Source organism: Anolis carolinensis, unplaced genomic scaffold (genome assembly GCF_035594765.1).
Source record: "Anolis carolinensis isolate JA03-04 unplaced genomic scaffold, rAnoCar3.1.pri scaffold_13, whole genome shotgun sequence".
NCBI lineage: Eukaryota > Metazoa > Chordata > Lepidosauria > Squamata > Dactyloidae > Anolis > Anolis carolinensis.
In genome coordinates, this window is record NW_026943824.1 from 5,597,364 (window position 1) to 5,621,957 (window position 24,594).

Sequence of the window (24,594 nt, forward strand, 5' to 3'; positions counted from 1 at the left end):
TTTTGACAGTTTGCAACTAACGCTTCTTTTATTATTGGAATATTCTTATGGTGTGTTTTTATTTCCACATGCAAGAACAGAAGAAAAAACATACAGAGAAAGACGCACAGGATGAAAGGATGAAGAGTTAAAACGACGGCAAGGTCTGTTAACACATAATAAAAAGGGGAAAACCACACACCAAGAGGGACTTATTTTGCTTCGTACATTGAAGAACATCTACGTAAAAGAGAGAGATAGCAACCTGGGAGAGTTGTGAAGGCATTGAACAATTATTATTATTATTATTATTATTATTATTATTATTATTATTATTATTATTATTTATACAGAGCTGTCTTTACATTAAAAAAGAAGTTAATTCCCTTTCCCGGCACCCCAAAAAACACACATGTTCAGGAAATAAATATTCTCCACTTCGCACTTAAATATACAGAGGGATATTCTAGGACGCAGGTTCGAGGGGATGTAACAGCAGAACATATTTTGATGTTTTAATATGTATACATACAGTATATATATTTAAAATAAGATATTCTATAGGAGTGTTTGCTTTTTTTAATGGGTTAGGAATGCCAGCAAATGGTTTTAAGTACCATAATACCCAAGAGAGCCATTAGAGAACTATACGTCCAATACAGATATCCATTAGAGAACTATAAGTCCCATCGGAGGACTACAACTCCCATAATGAGCTTTTTTTTTTCAATTCCTGGTTCATGAAAGCCGTGCCTGGTTTTTGCAATTTTTCCTCTCTCTCTCTCTCTTGTTCATAAAACTTCACTTTATTTCGGACTCCGAACCACAGTCAGCGGTAAGGAATGCTGGGATTTGTAGTTCACCCTCATCTAGAAAAACCATCAAGGGATTGAAGCTGTATTTTTAAAAAACTCAATAAATATTATGAGCTGGTCATTGACCGTAATAAAAGTTTACATTACATTACAATAAAAATTAAATTTGGGAAGTGGGTAGTTTTAGCTAGGAGTTTTTAAAAAGTAATTTAAATTAATGGGTTGCTGTGAGTTTTCCGGGCTGTATGGCCTTGTTCCAGGAGCATGAAACGTCAGGAGAGAATGCTACTGGAGCATGGTCAGACAGCCCGGAAAACTCACAGCAACCCAAGATATTTTCAGATTGAAAATATCAGGAACTAAAAATCGACCCCTGAATCAATTGGGGCCTTTTTTAATGTGGTTGGACTACAACTCCCAGCATTCCTGGCTAAAGGCCTACCTGTTGGAAGTTGTAATTCACAACGAAAACATATTTTTTTCCGTCAAAAATGAGGAAAATTGCAAATCATGAGCATCTTCCTTGAACCAGGATATAGGTTGGACTAAAACTGTATTTAAAAAAATTCAATAAATATTATGAGCTGGTCATTGACCGTAATAAAAGTTTACATTACATTACAATAAAAATTAAATTTGGGAAATGGGCAGTTTTAGCTAGGAGTTTTTAAAAATAAATTAAATTAATGGGTCGCTGTGAGTTTTCCGGGCTGTATGGCCTTGTTCCAGAAGCATGAAACTTCAGGAGAGAATGCTACTGGAACATGGCCAGACAGCCCGGAAAACTCACAACAACCCAAGATATTTTCAGATTGAAATACATAAGATTTGTAATATCAGGAACTAAAAATCGACCTCTGAATCAATTGGGGCCCTTTTTAATGTGGTTGGACTACAACTCCCAGCATTCCTGTTGGAAGTTGTAATTCACAACTATAAAGTATTTTTTTCCTCCCAAAATGAGGAAAATTGCAAACCATGAGCATCTTCCTTGAACCAGGATATAGTTTGGACTAAAAGCACATGATGGGAGTTGTAGTCCAACGCCCTGGAAAGACAAGGCAGGGCTTCCTTCTCTTTCCAAGTGAATTGGCTTGAATTCAATGCGCTCATTTTTCCTCTTTTCGCTCAGAAAGTAGTGCAAACAGTCAGGATTTGTAACAGATTTCGCCATTGCAGCCGATAAAAAGATCAGGAAAGAAAAGGTGGAAGATGGACTTGTTAATATAGTACGGAATCTATAAAGAATTCAATGTTTTCTGCCCCGATTTGGACCGAGGCATTAAAAGGAAGCAAAAGGAAGAAGAAAAAAACAGATTTCCCTTAGAGCTCGGGAACCCAATGCGACCCGACGCTTGCAAACCACACAACGGAAAAAGTCTCATTAGTGCCTTAATTTAGTGCCATTAACCCTTCTTACTACAAAAACAGTATTTTTTAACATTATATAGATTCCCACGCTACATTACCTGGGGAATTATTAGTATTATTTTAATGACCCATGCCGGGATTCTCTCCAATTTTGGGAGTTGTAGTCCGAAAATATCGATTCCAAGTGTTTCCGATGCAATGCATTGCACCTACACTGTAGAACTGATGCAGTTTGATACCTCCTCAATTTCTCAGTGCTATCTGGAGTCTTGGGAGTTGTAGTTTTCTCAAGAAGGCGAACTACAACTCCCAGAATCTCTCCGCATGGAACCCAGGAGGCGAAAGTGGTGCGTTTGCTAAGACTCAACGAATACAGATTGGAGAATCCGCTCCGAAACTGATGCTCATATGGTCATCTTATCGGTAAACCAATCAAGCCATTTCAACATTTGGCAAAACTGGCAAATAATAATAGAGTTGTTGTGTGTTTTCTGGGCTGTATGGCTATGTTCCAGAAGCATTCTCTCCTGACGTTTTGCCCACATCTATGGCAGGCATCCTCAGAGGTTGTGAGGTGTATTGTTCAAGGGTCTGCAAGCCATGAATTCCTATGAGGGAGCTGGATATACCTCGCAACCTCTGCCATATAGATGTGGGTGAAACGTCAGGAGAGAATGCTTCTGGAACATGGCCATACAGCCCAGAAAACACACAACAACCCTGTGATTCTGGCCATGAAAGCCTTCAACAACACAGTTATAAAAAAAACTGCCTTTCCTCCAAACTGGACAACTTTGAGCCGAAGCGTATGAATGAGAACGGCAAAGGGAACCTTGATTTAAAATAGTAGGTGAGATGTGCAATGCAGTTTTTTTGTGGTGGAAATTGGGAAAATAGTATTGGGAAAATCTGTGTGCTTCGGATCGGCTCCCGAGAGGCACCACAACGTAAAACTCCAAAAATCCACTCCGAATCTAGTGACAAGTATTTAGGAGGCAATAATAGCACTCATGCATCTCAAAGAAAACCAAGGAAAGGACCAAGGAAAACCCCGATATTCGTTGACCTGGAGGCGAGGGATGGGAAGCGGCCGCAGGAGGGACGAAACCGGACCGAGACGTCGGTCTCGTACAAAAAGTTAGCTTATTTGGGCACCTGGGAGACCGGGGAGTTTGCCACGAAGGCGAACGGGGCGAAGGAGTGTTTGCCTTGCATCCTCACAGGGCAAAGAGGGCGTCTTCCGAACGTTCGGGTTTCTTCTTGTTGGGGTTCATGGCGGGGGCCGCGGGCTCCTCCTGGGGCGGCGAGGGCAAGTCGGGGACCCTTTCGGCAGCCTTGGCCCGCTCCTCCAAAAACTTGTCAAACTCTGAAAGAGACAAATGAGATGATTCAGGGACAACACAGCCTCCAACATCTTAGAACTCTAGATTTCAAAAAAGGCCATCTGGTCCAATCACCCATTCTGTCACCATACAATTAGCCGTAGCTTCGGTTTGTTGACAATAAATTCAATAAATTGACTGCATTTACAACCTGAGGAGTCCCATAGAACTGCTCCAAGACTACAGAGACTTTGATTTGTTTTGACTCCAAGCCAGGTTTGAGTCAATTGATTTGTATACTGATATACAGTAGAGTCTCACTTATCCAAGCCTCGCTTATCCAAGCCTCTGGATAATCCAAGCCATTTTTGTAGTCAATGTTTTCAATATATCATATTTTGGTGCTAAATTCATAAATACAGTAATTACTACTTAGCATTACTGCATATTGAACTACTTTTTCTGTCAAATTTGTTGTATAACATGATGTTTTGGTGCTTAATTTGTAAAATCATAACCTAATTTGATGTTTAATAGGCTTTTCCTTAATCTCTCCTTATTATCCAAGATATTCGCTTATCCAAGCTTCTGCCGGCCCGTTTAGCTTGGATAAGTGAGACTCTACTGTATTTAGTTTCACAGCATATTATCACATGCCATTTTGGAGAGACTGAATGTACACATACTGTGTCGCTAACAAACTTTAGTTCGAGTCTTGTTGATATATGTTTGATATATGTTCTATACTGAAAACTGCTCTGTGTAGCATTTAAATCTGGATGATTGCAGTCTATAAATCTTTATACTCTGTAAGTTACGACTGTGTGCCACTACAGCTGACTGAATTTGGTCATCAGTTGTATTATTATTTGTATTATTATTGTTAATACTATTATGAATATGATGCTCTAATATACATATTGTGTTCTATGCTTTGAAACTTTATCGTGGTGCATATTTTTCAGATATTGTTTAGAATAGACAGCTGTGTTTAGTTATAGAATCACAGAACCCAAGAGTTGGAAGAGACCCCAAGGACCAGTCTTATGTCAGCCACCTGCGCATGCGATTGCCCACCAGTGTGTCCTTCCGTGTCTTTATTCTATTAGTATTTCTAACATCTGTGTTTGCTCTCCAACGTGCATCCCTAGATTCTGGCCACTGAGGCTTCAGGGAGAAGTAGTCACAGAATCCTAGAGTTGGAAGAGATCCCCAAGAGTCATATAGTCCAACCCCCTGCCATACAGGAACACCGAATCAAAGCACTCCCAACAGATGGTCATCCAGACTCTGCTTAGAAACCTCAATGGACACCAAGGCAGTGTTGAAGCAGCTCTTCCCACCAGGAAGTTCTTCCTAATGCTTAGGTTGGACCTCTTTTTCCTGCCATCTGAATCCATGGCCTCATTATGTTGTAGTCTCCAGAGGAGCAGAAAACAAGCTTCCCTCCTCCTCAATACAACCTCCTTTAAAATATCTAAATAGGGCGATCATATTCCCCTTCTCTTAGCTTTCTCTTCTCTAAGTCAAACATATCCACATGCTATGCTAATTTTTATTTTTTTATATATATATATATATATATATATATATATATATATATATAATATGTATAATAATCTATAAATATATAATATATATAATAAATAATATATTGTACTAACTGTGCCCGGCCACGCGTTGCTGTGGCGAAGTATGGTGGTATGGGAAATAAAGTATCTTATATTATCTGCTTAGAACTGGATTATATGAGGCCCCTTCTACACAGCTGTATAAAATGCACACTGAAGTGCATTATACGGCAGTGTGGAGTCAAGATAATCCACTGCAAAGCACATAATATAAGATTATAAATGGGTTATATAGCTGTGTGGAAGGACCTTGAGTCTACACTGCCAGTTCAAATCAGATAATCTGTATTTTATAGGCAGTGTGGAAGAGGCCTAAGTGAGGCCTAACTCTGCCTGTCCCCTGGGCTGAGTGGGTTGCTAGGAGACCAAGTGGGCGGAGCTTAGCCTTCTAACTGGCAGCAATTGGATAAAAACAATTAATCCTCTCCCTCTAATTAGGACTTTATTTTTCTTTTCTTTTTGTTGTATGAACGTAGAGGCATGGATGAGGGATTGTGCTGCCAAGTTTAGTGTTTCTGGGATGTGTAGTTTTGTTGTTTTCTCCTAGGCTGAATTTTTTTTATCCTTTTATATATATAGATGTGACTTTTTATGACTGTTTTTATCGTTGTTGATGTCTTATTGCTGATTGATCTGTTTTATTGCTTTTATATTGTTGTGTCCGGGCTTGGCTCCATGTAAGCCGTGCTGAGTCCCTTCGGGGAGATGGGTCGGGGTATAAGAATAAAGTTGTTGTTGTTATTATTATTATTATTATTATTATTATTATTATTATTATTATTATTATTATTATTAGGCCGAGAGGAGACATGATAGCCATGTACAAATACTTGAAGGGAAGTCACAGGGAGGAGGGAGCAAGCTTGTTTTCTGCTGCCCTGCAGACTAGGACACAATGGAACAATGGCTTCAAACTACAGGAAAGAAAGGAGATTCCGTCTAAACATCAGGAAGAACTTCCTCCCTGTGAGAAGGGCTGTTCGACAGTGGAACTCTCTCCCCGGGGCCGTGGTGGAGGCTCCTTCTTTGGAGGCTTTTAAGCAGAGGCTGGATGGCCATCTGTCGGGGGTGCTTTGAATGCGATTTCCTGCTTCTTGCAGGGGGTTGGACTGGATGGCCCATGTGGTCTCTTCCAACTCTACTATTCTATGATTCTAAGAACTTCCTCGCTGTGAGAAGGGCTGTTCGGCAGTGGAAGTCTCTGCTGCGGAGTGTGGTGGAGGCTCCTTCTTTGGAGGCTTTTAAGCAGAGGCTGGATGGCCATCTGTCAGGGGTGCTTTGAATGCGATTTCCTGCTTCTTGCAGGGGGTTGGACTGGATGGCCCATGTGGTCTCTTCCAACTCTACTATTCTATGATTCTAAGAACTTCCTCGCTGTGAGAAGGGCTGTTCGGCAGTGGAAGTCTCTGCTGCGGAGTGTGGTGGAGGCTCCTTCTTTGGAGGCTTTTAAACAGAGGCTGGATGGCCATCTGTCGGGGGTGCTTTGAATGAGATTTTCCTGCTTCTTGCAGGGGGTTGGACTGGATGGCCCGTGAGGTCTCTTCCAACTCTACTATTCTATGATTCTATGACCACAGCAACCCGTTGGCTGCCCCGAAGGCCAAGAGACGTTGGGGCTCCTCCGAGGGCCAGACCCGCTTCCCCCGGGGCCCCATGCTCTGGAAGAACCAACTCATAATACACACAGAGCCCGGCTGGTGCTTTATCCCTGGCCAGGCCATTAGCGGGGGCCTCTGTCCCAGCGCCTCCGCCATTACCTTCGCTCGTCACCCCTTCTTCCAGCTCGTCGCCTTTCTGCAAAAGGAAGAGAAGAGAAGGAAAAGGAACATATCAACGCACGGTTCAAAGCATCTCCATTGCAGTATTCCAAGTACATTGGAGTCGCTTTCGACAATAGAACGACTGCTGACTTAAGCTGTACGTCTTCTATGAATCATACAGAGCTTTGCCAACCCGATGCCTTCAGGATACCTTGGATTTCAGTGCCCATCATCTCTGCCAGGGCCTACAGAATGAATCCACTTTAATTGCCTTGGTTCAATGCTATGGAGTCATGAGGGCTGTAGTTCTGCAAGGTCTTGAGCCTTCTCTTCCAATAATAATAATAATAATAATAATAATAATAATAATAATAATAATAATAATATCACACAGTCCTAGACACTTGGGAAGTGTTCGACTTGTGGTTTTGCGAAACGAAATCCAGCATATCTATCTTGTTTGCTGTGCCATACAACGTCGTTGTGTTGATAATAATAATAATAATAATAATAATAATAATAATAATAATAATCACACAGTCCTAGACACTTGGGAAGTGGTCGACTTGTGGTTTTGTGAAACGAAATCCAGCATATCTATCTTGTTTGCTGTGCCATACAACGTCGTTGTGTTGATAATAATAATAATAATAATAATAATAATAATAATAATAATAATCACACAGTCCTAGACACTTGGGAAGTGTTCGACTTGTGGTTTTGCGAAACGAAATCCAGCATATCTATCTTGTTTGCTGTGCCATACAACGTCGTTGTGTTGATAATAATAATAATAATAATAATAATAATAATAATAATAATAATCACACAGTCCTAGACACTTGGGAAGTGTTCGACTTGTGGTTTTGTGAAACAAAATCCAGCATATCTATCATGTTTGCTGTGTCATACAACGTCGTTGTGTCAATAATAATAATAATAATAATAACAACAGGAAAAACTCAGCCGCTATCAGGACCTCAAGACTGAACTTCAAAGACTCTGCCAGAAACCAGTGCAGGTGGTTCCGGTGGTGATGGGCACATTGGGTGCCATGCAAAAAGATCTCAGCTGGCATTTGGAAACAATAGACATTGACAAAATTACGATCTGTCAACTGCAAAAGGCCACCCTACTGGGATCTGCGCACATCATCCGAAAATACATCACATAGTCCTAGACACTTGGGAAGTGTTCGACTTGTGATTTTGTAATACAAAACCCAGCATGTCTATCTTGTCTGCTGTGTCATAATAATAATAATAATAATAATAATAATAATAATAATAATAATAATATACATCACACAGACCTAAACACTTGGGAAGTGTTCGACTTGTGATTTTGTGATACGAAATCCAGCATGTCTATCTTGTTTGCTGTGTCATAATAAAATAATAATAATAATAATAATAATAATAATAATATACATCACACAGACCTAAACACTTGGGAAGTGTTAGACTTGTGATTTTGTGATACGAAATCCAGCATGTCTATCTTGTTTGCTGTGTCATAATAAAATAATAATAATAATAATAATAATAATAATAATAATAATATACATCACACAGACCTAAACACTTGGGAAGTGTTCGACTTGTGATTTTGTGATACGAAATCCAGCATGTCTATCTTGTTTGCTGTGTCATAATAAAATAATAATAATAATAATAATAATAATAATAATAATAATAATAATAATATACATTACACAGACCTAAACACTTGGGAAGTGTTCGACTTGTGATTTTGTGATACGAAATCTAGCATATCTATCTTGTTTGCTGTATCTTACAATATAATAATAATAATAATAATAATAATAATAATAAAAAAAAAATTTTTATACGCCGCCTCTATCTCCCCAAAGGGGACTCAGGGTGGCTATACAAAATCCCAGAATACTTGTAAAGTATCTACACAAACACAAGATGGTCTGTGTACAAAGAAAATATGTCCAAATAGCATATAGTATTATTAAAGTTCCCCGAACAAAGCTCAATTTGGCAGTACCAGACAAAATGAAAAGGAGCAACAGCTCTAACACAAAAGTTATCCAAGTCTGATATTGGTTCCAATGTATATAGGCTTCAGGGATACATAGTCAATGAAAATATCTTCCAAACAAAGTAAACAGACGGTTGGTCATGTTGCTGTATACTGGAATATCAGACCTGGATAACTTTTGTGTTAGAGCTGTTGCTCCTTTTCATTTTGTTTGGTACTGCCAAACTGAGCTTTGTTTGGGGAACTTTAATAATACTATATGTTATTTGGATATATTTTCTTTGTACATAGACCACTTGCCAGTTGCTTGAGAGCTCTGGTCGCACATGACTAGACTTAATGTCAGGGGAAAATCTTTACCTTTCCTAATTTAGCCCAAAAAAGGTGAGCATTATATTTCAGTCAATAGGGTAATTCAAAAATGGCACATCTTTCCTGTAACCTGAAGAGTACCCCATGTGATATACCGCCTGGTTGAACCGAAATCCATAAGGTTAGAACGGAGATCCATAATGGAAATATTAATTCTCCATGCAAACATGGAAGTCTCTCATTTCCCACTTGTACACCGCACATAATATTTGAAATATAAAATGCACATACACACACATATATATGTATATAATGCAGCAAAGAAATAAACAAACAAACCAAGAGAAGTCTTACCACGTCGGTACTGAGCCACTCCTCAATGTCATCCATGACAGAGGATTGCGCGACTGGAATCTAGGAAGCGCAGTAAGAGATACAGCAAGGCAGGCCAAAAAAACAACAAACCCAACCCACAGCCACAGAAATGGCCACGGAAATGAGAGGAGGGGAAAGCGAGGAAATAAAAAGGAAGGAGGAGGAGGAAGAGAGAGAGAAGGGAGAACACATATGCCGTGTGAGATGCGTTGTTTACATCGTTTTGGAGAGAGAGAAAAATGCAACAAAAAATACAACAAAACACACACAAGTAAAAGCGACGCAAAGCAAGGGATGGGAACCCAATGCGGCCGAAGGCAACGGAAAAGGAGTCATGAGCGGAAATGGATGGAGACACGCGCCAAAGGAGGTCCAACTGGGCCCCCCAAAATCAAGGAGGCTTCTCTCTTTGAAGGACCCCGTTCTCGTAAGGTTGGAATGACGGATATATCGAATCGGATCAAGGGAGAGGGAATATGTCTGAATGATCATGGCAAAAACAATGGGCGGTCAGGACTGGGATGGGCGGAGTTACGAGCTCTGAGGTAGGGCTGAGCTTCTATCCCTGTCCTGCGGTGCCTGCCAGGACACAGGGGGCGGGGCTAGAGGAGGGGGCGGGGCCTCTTCCCAAGTGCCTGACGGGGTTGAACCTCTATATCCCGCCCCCGTGTTCTAACAAACACCTAACAAGGAGGTTCCGCCCCCGCCCCTAGCCCCACCTTTTAGTCCTATAAGGCCTCTCAGGAGAGATATAGAAGCTCAGCCCTGTCTCAGGCTCTTGGAAGGAGGTCCCACCCCTGCCCCTAGCCCCGCCCTTTAGTCCTATAAGGCCCTCAGGAGAGGTATAGATGCTCAGCCCTGTCTCGGGCTCTTGGAAGGAGTTCCCGCCCCCACCCCTAGCCCCACCCTTTAGTCCTATAAGGCCTCTCAGGAGAAGTATAGAGGCTCAGCCCTGTCTCGGGCTCTTGGAAGGAGGTCCCGCCCCCACCCCTAGCCCTGCCCTTTAGTCCTATAAGGCCTCTCAGGAGAGGTATAGATGCTCAGCCCTGTCTCGGGCTCTTGGAAGGAGGTCCCACCCCTGCCCCTAGCCCCACCCTTTTGTCCTATAAGGCCTCTCAGGAGAGATATAGAGGCTCAGCCCTGTCTCGTGCTCTTGGAAAGTCCCGCCTCCGCCCCTAGCCCCGCCCTTTAGTCCTATAAGGCCTCTCAGGAGAGGTATAGAGGCTCAGCCCTGTCTCGTGCTCTTGGAAGGAGGTCCCGCCCCTACCCCTACCCCCGCCCTTTAGTCCTATAAGGCCTCTCAGGAGAGGTATAGAGGCTCAGCCCTGTCTTGTGCTCTTGGAAGGAGGTCCCACCCCCGCCCCTAGCCCCGCCCTTTAGTCCTAAAAGGCCTCTCAGGAGAGGTATAGAGGCTCAGCCCTGTCTCGTGCTCTTGGAAGGAGGTCCCGCCCCTACCCCTAGCCCCGCCCTTTAGTCCTATAAGGCCTCTCAGGAGAGGTATAGAGGCTCAGCCCTGTCTTGTGCTCTTGGAAGGAGGTCCCACCCCCGCCCCTAGCCCCGCCCTTTAGTCCTATAAGGCCTCTCAGGAGAGGTATAGAGGCTCAGCCCTGTCTTGTGCTCTTGGAAGGAGGTCCCACCCCCGCCCCTAGCCCCGCCCTTTAGTCCTATAAGGCCTCTCAGGAGAGGTATAGAGGCTCAGCCCTGTCTCGGGCCCTTGGAAGGAGGTCCCGCCCCCTTCCCTAGCTCCGCCCTCTGTGTCCCAACAAGCGCCTCAGGAGAGGTATAGATTCTCAGCCCTGTCTCAGGCTCTCGGGAAGAAGTCACGCCCCTCCCCTGGCCCCGCCCCCATGTCCTAATAGGTGCCATCACCGCCCCCCGGATCGCTGCAGCGCCCACCAGGGGTGGTAGCGCCCACTTTGGAAATCACTGGCTTAACCTTTCCCAAGAGAGAGCTAAGGCACTAACCTACGAGTCAATCTGGAGGCAGGGGAGGCATCAAATCACCAAATATTAAGAGTTAGAAGGGATCACAAAGGCTATCTAGTCCAACCCCCTCACAATTCTGGAAATTATAACCCAAAACAGGAGATTGCCCAAGCTCCGCCTTGCATTCCCTATTCCTCCGTTCTAGTCTTCTGCTTCAGAATTTCGTAACACTGATAAGAGAGCCAATAAATTTAAACCATATCAGACGCTCCAACCCTAGGAATTCTGTAAATCAACACTTTTATGTGGATTCTGTGAGTCTATCATAGCTGGGAGCCATTCAGGAATTAAACCCAATCTTGTTTAGGTGTTTTAAGGCATCACAAGACCAATAAATCGAAATAACAAGACTATCAGACACTCCAGTTGTGGCCCTTATGGGTGGGATCTTTTTAGAAGTCGAGGCTCGAGGCTTTGGGGGCAAAATGGAAGCGCCAACGTGGAAAAGAGAGGAGCAATGACGAATTTAACTATACATGCATTTTAAATTTTATAATTCATGGTTTAATAGAGTCTAATTAGTTTTAATTGATGTGGTACTGTTTTATTGTTTATTGATATGTCGTTTTATTGAATGTATTTTGGGTGGTGAAGTGTGTTAAAGCACTGAGCTGCTGAACTTGCAGACCAAAAGGTCCCAAGTTCAAATCCCGGGAGAAGAGTGAGCACCCGCTGTTGCTCCACCTTCTGCCAACATAGCAGTTCAAAAACATGCCAATGTGAGTAGATCAATAGGTACCGCTCCGGTGGGAAGGTAACGGCGCTCCATGCAGTCATGCCAGTGGCCACATGACCTTGGAGGTGTCTATGGACAACGCCGGCTCTTCGGCTTAGAAATGGAGATGAGCACCAATCCCCAGAGTCAGACACGACTGGACTTAATGTCAGGGGAAACCTTTACCTTTACCTATTTTGGGCAATGTAATTTGCCGACTGTTGTAAGCCACCCTGAGGCCCTCCAAGTGAGAAGGGCGGGGTAAAAATGATGTAAATAATAATCATTAAAGACCCAAATCCTAAGAGAGTTGACAAGTTTAGTGCCACACTCCCATCCCAATGGGGGGTGTAACGAAGTGTGAATTTTTTAGTTTACAGATGTCATGTTTAATTGCGTTTTGAAAGGGTCAATATTTCTGTTACTCTGCACTCATGAGTTGGTTGCCATGGAGAAGGGGGCGGAGCCAATTTCCGTTTTGGTGGAGAAGTGCAGGTTTGAAAAAGAAGCAGTGAGTCTGTGCCCTGATGAGGTACAGTGAAGACTGACCCTAAGTTGAAGGGATCAGGGAGACTCAAATGCTTATTTTTGAGTCAATTTAAAATAAGTTTGGTGACTTATTTTAAGGTCGTCTGTGCCCTGATGAGGTACAGTGAAGACTGATCCTCAGTTGAAGGGATCAGGGAGACTCAAATGCTTATTTTTGAGTAAATTTAAAATAAGTTTGGTGACTTATTTTAAGGTAGTCTGTGCCCTGATGAGGTACAGTGAAGACTGATCCTCAGTTGAAGGGATCAGGGAGACTCAAATGCTTATTTTTGAGTAAATTTAAAATAAGTTTGGTGACTTATTTTAAGGTAGTCTGTGCCCTGATGAGGTACAGTGAAGACTGATCCTCAGTTGAAGGGATCAGGGAGACTCAAATGCTTATTTTTGAGTCAATTTAAAATAAGTTTGGTGACTTATTTTAAGGTCGTCTGTCTCCTGATGAGGAAGAGATAATCTGTGATTGTTATTCACAGGGTGACTGCAGTTTAGAGCAGTAAAGAAAGAAGTGACATTTTAAGAGGTTTGAAACACCTCATTCTAGCCTTGCAACTGTTAACCAAAGTGTCTCTAAGTGCCAGAATAAACATGTTATTGTTCTATTAAACATCTCAGCTTCTGTCATATATATTACCATCAAAAACAAACAAGAAGAAAGAAGAAAAACAAAATTTAAAAGGTCTCCTCTCTAAGTAGCTAGTGGCTATATCTTCCCATAGTGGTGGCAAGCGTGGATAATCCCCTTTACATCTGGTGGCTGCATTATAAACATCTTTACACTGGTGGCAGCGGTTATAATATAATAATATAATTAAATAAACATCCAAAATCTCTTCTCCGTAGGGGCAAAAGGAAACAGACAGACGGATGGATGGATCGGGCCCTAAATGTGTCCTCAGCAGAGCCGACAGGTCCGTCTGCCTTTGCTAAATGCTGCCTCATTGGTTCACTGTTTTCAGTGAGCCGTTGCGACACCTTTGGCACATTTGCTTCTGTTAATGGACACGGTTAAGAGCTACCGCTAGTTCAGACAGGATCCAGGTTAAGGATTAGTTTTGGGGGGGGGGGGGGTCTAGCAGACGCCAAAGATGTATGTATTAAGAAACAAACAAGAGTGAGTGGTCTACAATGGAGGAGAAGGGAGAAAACTGGTTAACCTGGCCAGTCTCCTACGAATGGACGCTGTTATAGCTGGCAGCAGTATCCTTTTTCCAAGACGAACAAACACAAGCCAAGAGTAAAAACTGTGGTTGCGGAAAAGAGATAAGAGTTTGGGATCTGCAGTTTAGGAAGAAATCAGCCAGAGAGCTCCGTGAGGCAACCATCATTGAAGTGGAATCATATTGGTGCTGTTATTTATTTTGTAATCATTATTGTTTGTATCCCACTATGAACACACAAAGCGGTTCATAATAAAACCAATGCGATACAATGTAAAACCTAAAAATATATAAACATTGCAATAGAATGAAACATTAATGGGACTAAAAATAAACAGTTAAAACCAATTCGAGATTGTGTCTGTTTTGGTCCTGCAAGAGCCTTAAGAACCGAGGTGTGTCTTAAGAGTGCAATGGTTTAATGATCTCAGAGAACTACAGCTCCCAAAATCAGCTAGGAAGAAGCCATGGCAATTCAACATGACATTAAACCCTATTTATAGTGTATTGTACAATTTTTATATATGCGTTTTATTGTAAGCCGCCTTGAGTCCCCTGTTGGGTGAGAAGGGCGGGATATAAATATTGCAATAAATAAATAATTTTATTTATTTATTTATTAGCGACATTTATATCCCAGTCTTCTCACCCTGAAGGGGACTCAGGGCAGTTTACAAGAGTATATGCATACAATATATTATACAACTATATTGCAATATTATTAGTAATATTGCATGTAATATAAATATACAATTATTATAGTGAATTATAATTATTATTACATTGTATTACATCATAATATTATTATTATGAGGTGATATGTTTGGTAACGGACGCTCAAAAAAGTCCTGTTATCTTTTGAGGGCCCTCTTTGTCCACTACATATAATGATACAGTATATACATACAATATATTATATTATACGACTATATTGCAATATTATTAGTAATATTGCATGTAATATAAATATACAATTATTATAGTGAATTATAATTATTATTACATTGTATTACATCATAATATTATTATTATGAGGTGAATTGTTTGGTAATAGACGCTCAAAAAAGTCCTGTTATCTTTTGAGGGCCCTCTTCATCCACTACATATAATGATACAGTATATACATACAATATATTATATTATACGACTATATTGCAATATTATTAGTAATATAAATATACAATTATTATAGTGAATTATAATTATTATTACATTGTATTACATCATATTATTATTATTATGAGGTGAATTGTTTGGTAACGGACGCTCAAAAAAGTCCTGTTATCTTTTGAGGGCCCTCTTCGTCCACTACATATAATGATACAGTATTAATAACGGGAAATATTTTGGGACCATAACCCCCAGAACCTCACAGCCGGGATGTCCAATGGCTTCTGGATTCCGGAGTCCAAAAATAAGGATTCCCCGACCCTAACAATATTCCGTATCCAGGCTTCTCGAACCTGAGTCTGGGTTGTTCAGTCTGGCAGGGGCCATAGGATCCAACTTTGATCCATTTTGAGGAAATGAACAGAACTTGTGTTTACCCTGAAGGGGAAAAAGAGGAGATACTGCAGATGTTAAAAGCAATGGGACAGTCAAAGGAGCCGGAGGGATCCATCCTCTTTTTGAAGCAACTTTGGAACATATCGATTCCCCGCATCTCTCCCAATCTGAGCCTTCCTCCTCTCGTTCTGGTCCAAGATGGGGGATCCAGCTCCTCGAACTGTTCATTGCGAAGGTCTTTGGAGTGACGGTCAAACAAATAGGACGGTTATATGCTATTTAAAGGAGACGGAAGGAGAGGACAACAGGGGACCGGGGAGGGTTTTTTGGGGGTCACAGGACACCTCACCATTCCTTGGGTCATTAGCCACTTGTCTATGGGCTCCATGTCTGAGCTCCCACCTTTACCTCTCCTCTGTGTGTTGAGAACAGAAAGTCCCATTAAGAATAAGGAGGGAGGAGACACGCAAAGAACGCGGCGACAGCCAACAACGAGACGGAGTCAATACCACAAGTAGACTTTTCTCACTTCAATCCTGCAACTATGCCTAAGGATCATGGCAAGGGCTTCCTCACATCAAGAGAACCCAGATCAGATCCCTTCGTTTGAGTCACAAAGACCGCGAAAAAGCAGCCGGTTTACTTTCAACTTCACCTCTTTCATATAGCTTCACATCCTGAGACAAAAGGCCTGAGATGGGAGGAACACAGCTTATTTATCTGTCCAGAGGTAAATCTGTTATCTTGAGTTTACAACTTTAACAAAGTGCACTTTAGCTAGTCTATTACTCAACTTTGCTGTTTTTAATTCCGTGTTTTATTAAGTGTGTTTTAAGCGGCATGAGCGGCCGCTGTTAGCTCCAGCTCCTGCCTACCTAGCAGTTCGAAAACATGCCAATGTGAGTAGATCAATAGGTATTGCTACAGCGGGAAGTTAACGGCGCTCCATGCAGTCATGCCAGTGGCCACATGACCTTGGAGGTGTCTACGGACAACGCCGGCTCTTCGGCTTAGAAATGGAGATGAGCACCAACCCCCAGAGTGTGAGTAGATCAATAGGTACTGCTCCGGCGGGAAGGTAACGGCGCTCCATGCAGTCATGCCAATGGCCACATGACCTTGGAGGTGTCTATGGACAACACCGGCTCTTTGGCTTAGAAATGGAGATGAGCACCAACCCCCCAGAGTCAGACATGACTGGACTTAACGTCAGGGGAAAACCTTTACCTTTTTTATCTTTAATTTTCACAGGTTAATGTTTAAATTTTATAATTGGTGTATGCTTTTGTTTACTGATGTATTGTTTATTGTCACTGTTTTTAATCTGATACTATCTGTGAGCCGCCCCGAGTCCCCTTCGGGGGAGATGGAGGCGGGGTATAAATAAAATTATTATTATTATTATTATTATTATTATTATTATTATTATTATTATTATGGAGCCTCCGGTGGCCTAAGGGATAAAAGCCTCGTGACTTGAAGGTTGGTTGCTGACCTGAAGGCTGCCAGGTTCGAATCCCACCCAGGGAGAGTGCGGATGAGCTCCCTCTATCAGCTCCAGCTCCATGCGGGGACATGAGAGAAGCCTCCCGCAAGGATGGTAAAACATCAAAACATCCGAGCGTCCCCTGGGCAACGTCCTTGCAGACGGCCAATTCTCTCACTCCAGAAGCAACTCAGGTTGCTCCTGACACGAAAATAATAATAATAATAATAATAATAATAATTATTATTATTATTATTATTATTATTATTATTATTATTATTATTAAATCCCACTGAGGTCGATGGGGTTCCCTTCCAGGAAAGTATAAGGAAGGGTGTAGCCAAAAGGCAAGGCTTGATAGTCTCACAAAGAAGCTTCAGGTGGTCAATGTAAGGTCCATCAGAGACCACAGTTCTCATCATCCCTCACAATAGGCTTTGAGACTGATAGAAAATAACACCCAACAACACTTGTTTTGAAAACATAAGCCAAGCCTATTATGAGATGCTTTCATGGCCGGGATCACAGGGTTGTTTTATGTTTTCCGGGCTGTACGGCCATGTTCTAGAAGTATTCTCTCCTGACGTTTCGCCCACATCTATGGCAGGCATCCTCAGAGGTTGTGAGGTAGATGTGGGCGAAACGTCAGGAGAGAATACTTCTAGAACATGGCCATACAGCTCGGAAAACATACAACAACCCAGAGCTGCTTTAGGTTTCCCCCATGCTCCCTAGGGATTAATCTGCATTGGAAAGTATTCTCAGGTATGGTTTGAAATCTTGTGTGACCATCTCTGGCAACTCTCAACTTACATCTCTATCACAGAAAACCATGAAGATTTCAATATTAATGTCAAAAATACGTAGTATGATTTTACATAGGATTTGTGCTACATTAGAACAGTAAAGACAAATATCACTTAAGTGAAATAAACATTAAATATTAAATAACCAAAAAAATAAAATAAGGTGTAAACACTAAGCTAATCTGGGAATCTGCTATTGCAACACATCCAATGAAGTGGTTTAAAACCAGTATAAAAAAAGATTAGGACTAAGTACGTTCCAGTCTACTTGGAATACACGAAGCTCATTCCAGAAGCGTGTTTAAGAACTGGTCCAAGAGTTTCCTCTTTGAGTTTGTTAAACCTCGAATATGCCAACAACGGCATTATGGGCACAAACAGTTAAGCAAGGACGAAAGAGACTACTCCAGTGACTTGTTGGGTAGCTCTTTACATCCTGCCAATCATTCCTGGAGCATCTCTGGAGGGAGGCAAGGTCTGAGGAGGAGGAGGAGGAGACTTTCCTACACTTTGACCCATTTGTTGTGTTGGCTCAGGCAGGGCCCTTTGGATCCGGGCTGATAAGGACTCTGCTGACAAAAGGAGCCAGGCAGCAATTTCTAGATCTGAAGCCAGGCTTACATCAGGGTGCCCTGAGGCTGAGTGCAGCCCTTCAAAGGCCCCCCAAAAAAGAGGGCAAACTGCTTTTCTAGGAAGCCTTTGGGGTTAGAAACACACTGCTCTAAACACGCTGCCATGGCCTCTCTGCACTAACCACTTCTCTTACTTTTTGACAGAACTTCTGGTTCTGCTTCTTGATTTAGACTGGATTTGGGAGGGTTTTTTTTTGTCAGGAGGAGATAGTAAAGGCTTTGGTCCCGGGCTGGAGAGCAAGCCAGCTGCAACCAGCTGCAATGAATCACTCTGACCAGGAGGTCATGAGTTCGAGGCCCGTTCAGAGTCTATGTTTGTCTTGTCTTTGTTCTATGTTAAAAGGCATTGAATGTTTGCCTATATGTGTAATGTGATCCGCCCTGAGTCCCCTTCGGGGTGAGAAGGGCACAATATAAATGCTGTAAATAAATAAATACAGGAGCCCCCAATAGCATAGTGGATTAAAACCTTGTGATTTGAAGGTTGGGTTGCTGATCTGAAAGCTGCCAGGTTCGAATCCCACCCAGGGAGACCGCAGATGAGCTCCCTCTGTCAGCTCCAGCTCCATGCGGGGACATGAGAGAAGCCTCCCACAAGGATGATAAAAACATCAAAACATCCAGGCGTCCCCTGGGCAACGTCCTTGCAGACGGCCAATTCTCTCACACCAGAAGCAACTTGCAGTTTCTCAAGTCACTCCTGACACTCTATACCCTGTTTCCCCGAAAATAAGACAGTGTCTTATATTAATTTTTGCTCCCAAAGAGGCGCTAGGTCTTATTTTCATGGGATGTCTTATTTTTCCACAAAGAATTCATATTTATGGTTGAATTTTTAAAAAATGAAAATTTATTATATAGTGTACAGTAGTTGTCATCACAAACCAGCATAACCAAACTGTGAATCCTTTCAAGAATTTCTAGATTATATTTTATTGCTATACTGTTTTTAAATTACTGTTTTAAATGTCTGTTCATATGTAAATTTATGTTGTTGTTGGGCTTGTCCCTGTTTAAGCTGCCCTGAGTCCCTTCTGGGAGATGGAGGTGGGATACAAGAATAAAGTTATTATCATATTATTATTATTATTATTTCTTGTTACTACCTTTATTTCCATGTACAACAATCTATGGTATGTACATTTACCGATCCTGCATGCTTCCAAACAAAAACTTTGCTAGGTCTTACTTTCGGGGGAGGCCTTATATTTAGCAATTCAGCAAAACCTCTACTAGGTCTTATTTTCTGGGGATGTCTCATTTTCTGGGGATGTCTTATTTTCAGGGAAACAGTGTGTGTGTGTGTGTGTGTGTGTGTGTGTGTGTGTGTGTGTATATATATATATATATATATATATATATATATATATATATATATATATATATATATACACACACACACACACACACACACTAGCTGTGCCCGGCCACGCGTTGCTGTGGCAAAATCTGGTGGCATGGGAAATAAAGTATTGAGGAATTGGTGGTAGTTAAGGTAAAGGGTAAAGCTTTTCCCTGACATTAAGTCCATTATAAATGGGTTATATAGCTGTGTGGAAGGGTCTTGAGTCTACACTGCCATATAATCCAGTTCAAATCAGATAATCTGTATTTTATAGGCAGTGTGGAAGAGGCCTAAGTGAGGCCTAACTCTGCCTGTCCCCTGGGCTGAGTGGGTTGCTAGGAGACCAAGTGGGCAGAGCTTAGCCTGTTAATTGGCAGCAATTGGATAAAAACAATTATTCCTCTCCCTCTAATTAGGACTTCATTTTTCTTTTCTTTTTGTTGTATGAACGTAGAGGCATGGATGAGGGGTTGTGCTGCCAAGTTTAGTGTTTCTGGGATGTGTAGTTTTGTTGTTTTGTCCTAGGCCGAAATTTCATTACCCTTTTATATATATAGATATATAGTACAGTACTGGCTATGCTATGCTCCACTATAGATACCGCTATCCCTACAATAAGATCTTCCACCTCCTTTTTCAGTAGTCGGAAAGGAAGGAAGTTATACCAGGACCTGTTATCATGCCAGTTGGCTTTATTGCAAAACCACATCTCTTTTCTAGCCACGATACAGAAAAGGTTGCCTTTGGTTGGAGACCAAGAACCAAACTTCTCTCCATCCAATGGCAGCAATGTCCTTGCTCACTAGCTTGTGTTGCCTTCATTAGAAGTTGGACTGCAACTCCCAACTGGCCATGCTGGTCTCGGGGATGCTAGGAATGGTAATCTCCCAAACCCTGACCTTCATATAGGAGTGTTTTCTCTCTCTTTCTCATGCTTTCCTTCTCTTAATATCGAATATTTTCAGACTCATAACTTCCTTAGGAAGTTCACAAAGACTATCCCATAAAGGAAAGATGACTCCCTTGCACCCCCAGGAGGACGCAATGCAAAATGGAAGGAAGGAAGGAATCCATATTCTACGAGAAAGCAAACAAAGCTGGAACTGTAGGCGAGGAGTGCGATTTTTTTAATCTGAAAAGAAGGTCCTCCTATATATTCAGTGAATAAAACCAAGAGGGATCTTTGTGCCCCAAATCAAGCCCAGGCCCCAGGCCTTAAAATCCCACTTTCACCCAAAAGAGGGGAAATATCTACTTTTCAAGAAAAATCTCTTCCTGCCTGGCTAAGTGCAAGAAAGTGAGGCTTAAGGGAAAACCGTATGGAAATAACCTTCCTACGTGCCTTCCGGTTCCTTCTGGAAAGGAACGGATCCCGAAACCAGTTTCTAAGAAAACATTCAGTGCCCTTTTTGCACCCTTCAGGAATACAAAGCTGCGGAATAGCATGGAAGAGAGCCTATCGGTGCCGCCAGGAAGGCCAGAGACTGGATTTCCACGATTCAAAATGAAAGAGAGCAGAGAAGCGACCTACCCCTGCCGTAGTCTGTTTCCGGACATCCAAGGCAGACGCCAGACCTTTGACGGCCTTGGGATCTTCATAGGTCACCCTGAAACAAAGGGAAAGATTCAACAGCAAAGATTCTGGGAGAAGCCAAAAGCCCTTTATCAATAATAATAATAATAATAATAATAATAATAATAATAATAATAATAATAATAATTGATTTTGATTGAAGTCAAAAATCAGAAACTCCTCAAAGCACAGCAGACAAAAAAACAGTACAAGAAAACCGCACTACAAACTAGAGCTGACAGCTGGCACAACAAAACATTACATGGTAAGTTCCTTGACAAAATTGAAGGAAAAGCTGACAAAGGAGAAGACCTGGCTCTGGCTCACGAATGGGACCCTGAAGAAGGAGACAGAAGGCCTGATCCTTGCAGCCCAGGAGCAAGACATCAGGACAAAGGCCATTAAGGCCAAGATAGAAAAATCAGCTGATGACCCAAAATGCAGACTGTGCAAGGAAACCGACGAAACCATGGATCATATCCTCAGCTGCTGTAAGAAAATCGCACAGACAGACTACAAACAGAGGCACAACTATGTGGCCCAAATGATTCATTGGAACTTATGCCTCAAGTACCACCTCCCAGCAGCAAAGAACTGGTGGGATCACAAACCTGCAAAAGTATTGGAAAATGAGCACACAAAGATACTGTGGGACTTCTGAATCCAGACTGACAAAGTTCTGGAACACAACACACCAGACATCACAGTTGTGGAAAAGAAAAAGGTTTGGATCATTGATGTCGCCATCCCAGGTGACAGTCGCATTGACGAAAAACAACAGGAAAAACTCAGCCGCTTTCAGGACCTCAAGATTGAACTTCAAAGACTCTGGCAGAAACCAGTGCAGGTGGTCCCGGTGGTGATGGGCACACTGGGTGCCGTGCCAAAAGATCTCAGCTGGCATTTGGAAACAATAGACATTGACAAAATCACGATCTGCCAACTGCAAAAGGCCACCCGACTGGGATCTGCACGCATCTTCCAAAAATACATCACACAGTCCTAGACACTTGGGAAGTGTTCGACTTGTGATTTTGTGAAACGAAATCCAGCATATCTATCTTGTTTGCTGTGTCATAATAAAATAATAATAATAATAATAATAATAATAATAATAATAATAATAATAATAATAATACATCACACAATCCTAGACACTTGGGAAGTGTTCAACTTGTGATTTTGTGATACGAAATCCAGGATATCTATCTTGTTTGCTGTGTCATAATAAAATAATAATAATAATAATAATAATAATAATAATAATAATAATAATAATAATACATCACACAATCCTAGACACTTGGGAAGTGTTCAACTTGTGATTTTGTGATACGAAATCCAGGATATCTATCTTGTTTGCTGTGTCATAAAAAATAATTATTTTTAAACCCTGCCTCTATCTCCCCAAAGGGGACTCAGGGCGGCTTACATGGGGCCAAGCCCGAATAAAAACAATAGCAATATAAAACATAACAATAGATAAGAGACATGCACAATTATAAAAATTTAAACATTAGACAATAAAAACAAATGACAAGAACTAATAAAAATATGGATTAAAACAGAGAGGTTGTAAAAGTAGACTGGGTAAGGTGCACCATATAAATATTGTAAACACGAGGGGACTGATAAAAGTGCTAAAAATTCTTGGGATGGGAGTAGACCCTGTGTCTATATCAAGTTGACAAAGGTAAAAAGTGCAAACCAGTACAAAATGGTCACAGATACAGGATTGTTATGGGGATGAGCAATCTTTATCCAAAGGCCTGTACTTCAGTTCATTGGCCTACCACACTATGAAACAAAATTTGAAAAAAATTCTGTTCCTGGGTCAAACCAGACATCAACAAGAGAGTAACCTGCTGTTCTGGCAAGCTAAGGACTTGGAGGCCATGTGGCATTTGTTACCCAAAAGAAAGCTCCTTTGAAACAGAGCCAGTCGATACGTACGTCTTGCGTTGATCTGCTAAGGTGCCGCCACCCCTCGTCTGTGCAAACATGTCAAAGTCGTCACGGGGATTGGGCTGCGGGAGGGAGCTGAGCGTCCCGCTAACACTGTTTGCACCCAAATCTGCAAAGACATAGAAAAGGGGAATGAGAACACCGTAGGCCAGCCCTTCTCCATCCTGCAGGGTCTCAAGCGCCTTTGAGAGCATGACGAAAGCCATGGAGCCACCCATCAGTAAAAAAAACACATAGAATCAGGAAGGAAATGGAATAAAGCAGCTGGAGACCATTCAAACTGTCTTAGGGATTTGTGTACTAGGTGTAAGGTTGGGAAGTCTTCTTTCAAATATGATACATGTTTTATGATTATTAGAAAGAAAATTACTACTGTTAATGAGTGGCTTTATATAGAAATACTTATGTTATAATGTGTACACCAGGGGTCCTCAAACTTTTAAAGCAGAGGGCCGGTCCACAATCCTTCAGACTGTTGAGGGGCCGAATTATCATTTGAAAAAAAAAAATGAACAAATTCCTACGCACACTGCACATATCTTATTTGTAGTGCAAAATAACAACAATAACAATGAAAGACCAATACAATATTTAAAAATGAAAATAATTTTAACCAACATAAACCTATCAGGATTTCAATAAGAAGTGTGGGCCTGCTTCTGGCCAATGAGATAGTCAAGTTAATTAGGATTGTTGTTGTTGTGTGTCTTCAAGACATTTCAGACTTCGGGCGAGCCTAAGTCCAAAATTATTTATTTATTCATTTACTACATTTATTTACTACATTTATATCCCACCCTTCTCACCCCGAAGGGAACTCAGAGCAATATATTATATTATTAGCATAGCATAGCATATTATTAGCATAGCACAATATTAGCATTATATATTACTATATTGAACTATACCAGTATACTGTAATATTATATGTAATATATACCATATAATTAATATTATTATATGGTATTATTGTTAGTATCATATTGTATAAAATGATAATATTATTATCAATATCATATGTATATAAAATATATTATATTATTTAAACTGATATAAAAATATTATATTATAAATGAGGGCGGGGGCCAGGTAAATGACCTTGGAGGGCCACATCCGGCCCCCGGGCCTTAGTTTGGGGACCCCTGGTGTACACTTTGGAAATAATAATTTAAAAACGGAAGAAAAGAAACAAACAGGCAGCCAGTGTTGCTGCTGCAACCAGGGGTGGTCTGCTTTCCATTCAGCAAAAAAGGAGCCCCAAGAACCCGCCCTGCAGATGCACTTCGTGCCATCCCCGTT

General features: G+C 41.5%; 1 protein-coding gene across 6 annotated transcripts in view; it reads right to left on the bottom strand.

Annotated features, from left to right (window-relative positions):
* The window catches only part of tom1l2 (target of myb1 like 2 membrane trafficking protein), a 50,099-nt gene continuing 25,505 nt past the window's right edge, over window positions 1-24,594 (bottom strand). Inside the window, exons 11-16 of one of the 6 annotated variants that reach the window (XM_062964582.1) lie at window positions 23,284-23,404; window positions 21,289-21,364; window positions 15,838-15,903; window positions 9,555-9,614; window positions 6,876-6,912; window positions 1-3,531 (exon numbers count right to left, since the gene is read on the bottom strand). In XM_062964582.1, the coding sequence (XP_062820652.1) occupies window positions 3,383-3,531; window positions 6,876-6,912; window positions 9,555-9,614; window positions 15,838-15,903; window positions 21,289-21,364; window positions 23,284-23,404 (509 nt within the window). In that variant the 3' untranslated portion in view covers window positions 1-3,382. Of the gene's footprint in view, window positions 3,532-6,803; window positions 6,913-9,554; window positions 9,615-15,837; window positions 15,904-21,288; window positions 21,365-23,283; window positions 23,405-24,594 lie in introns of all 6 variants that reach the window. The other 5 variants (XM_062964584.1, XM_062964583.1, XM_062964586.1 and 2 more) reach the window with 5 other exon arrangements.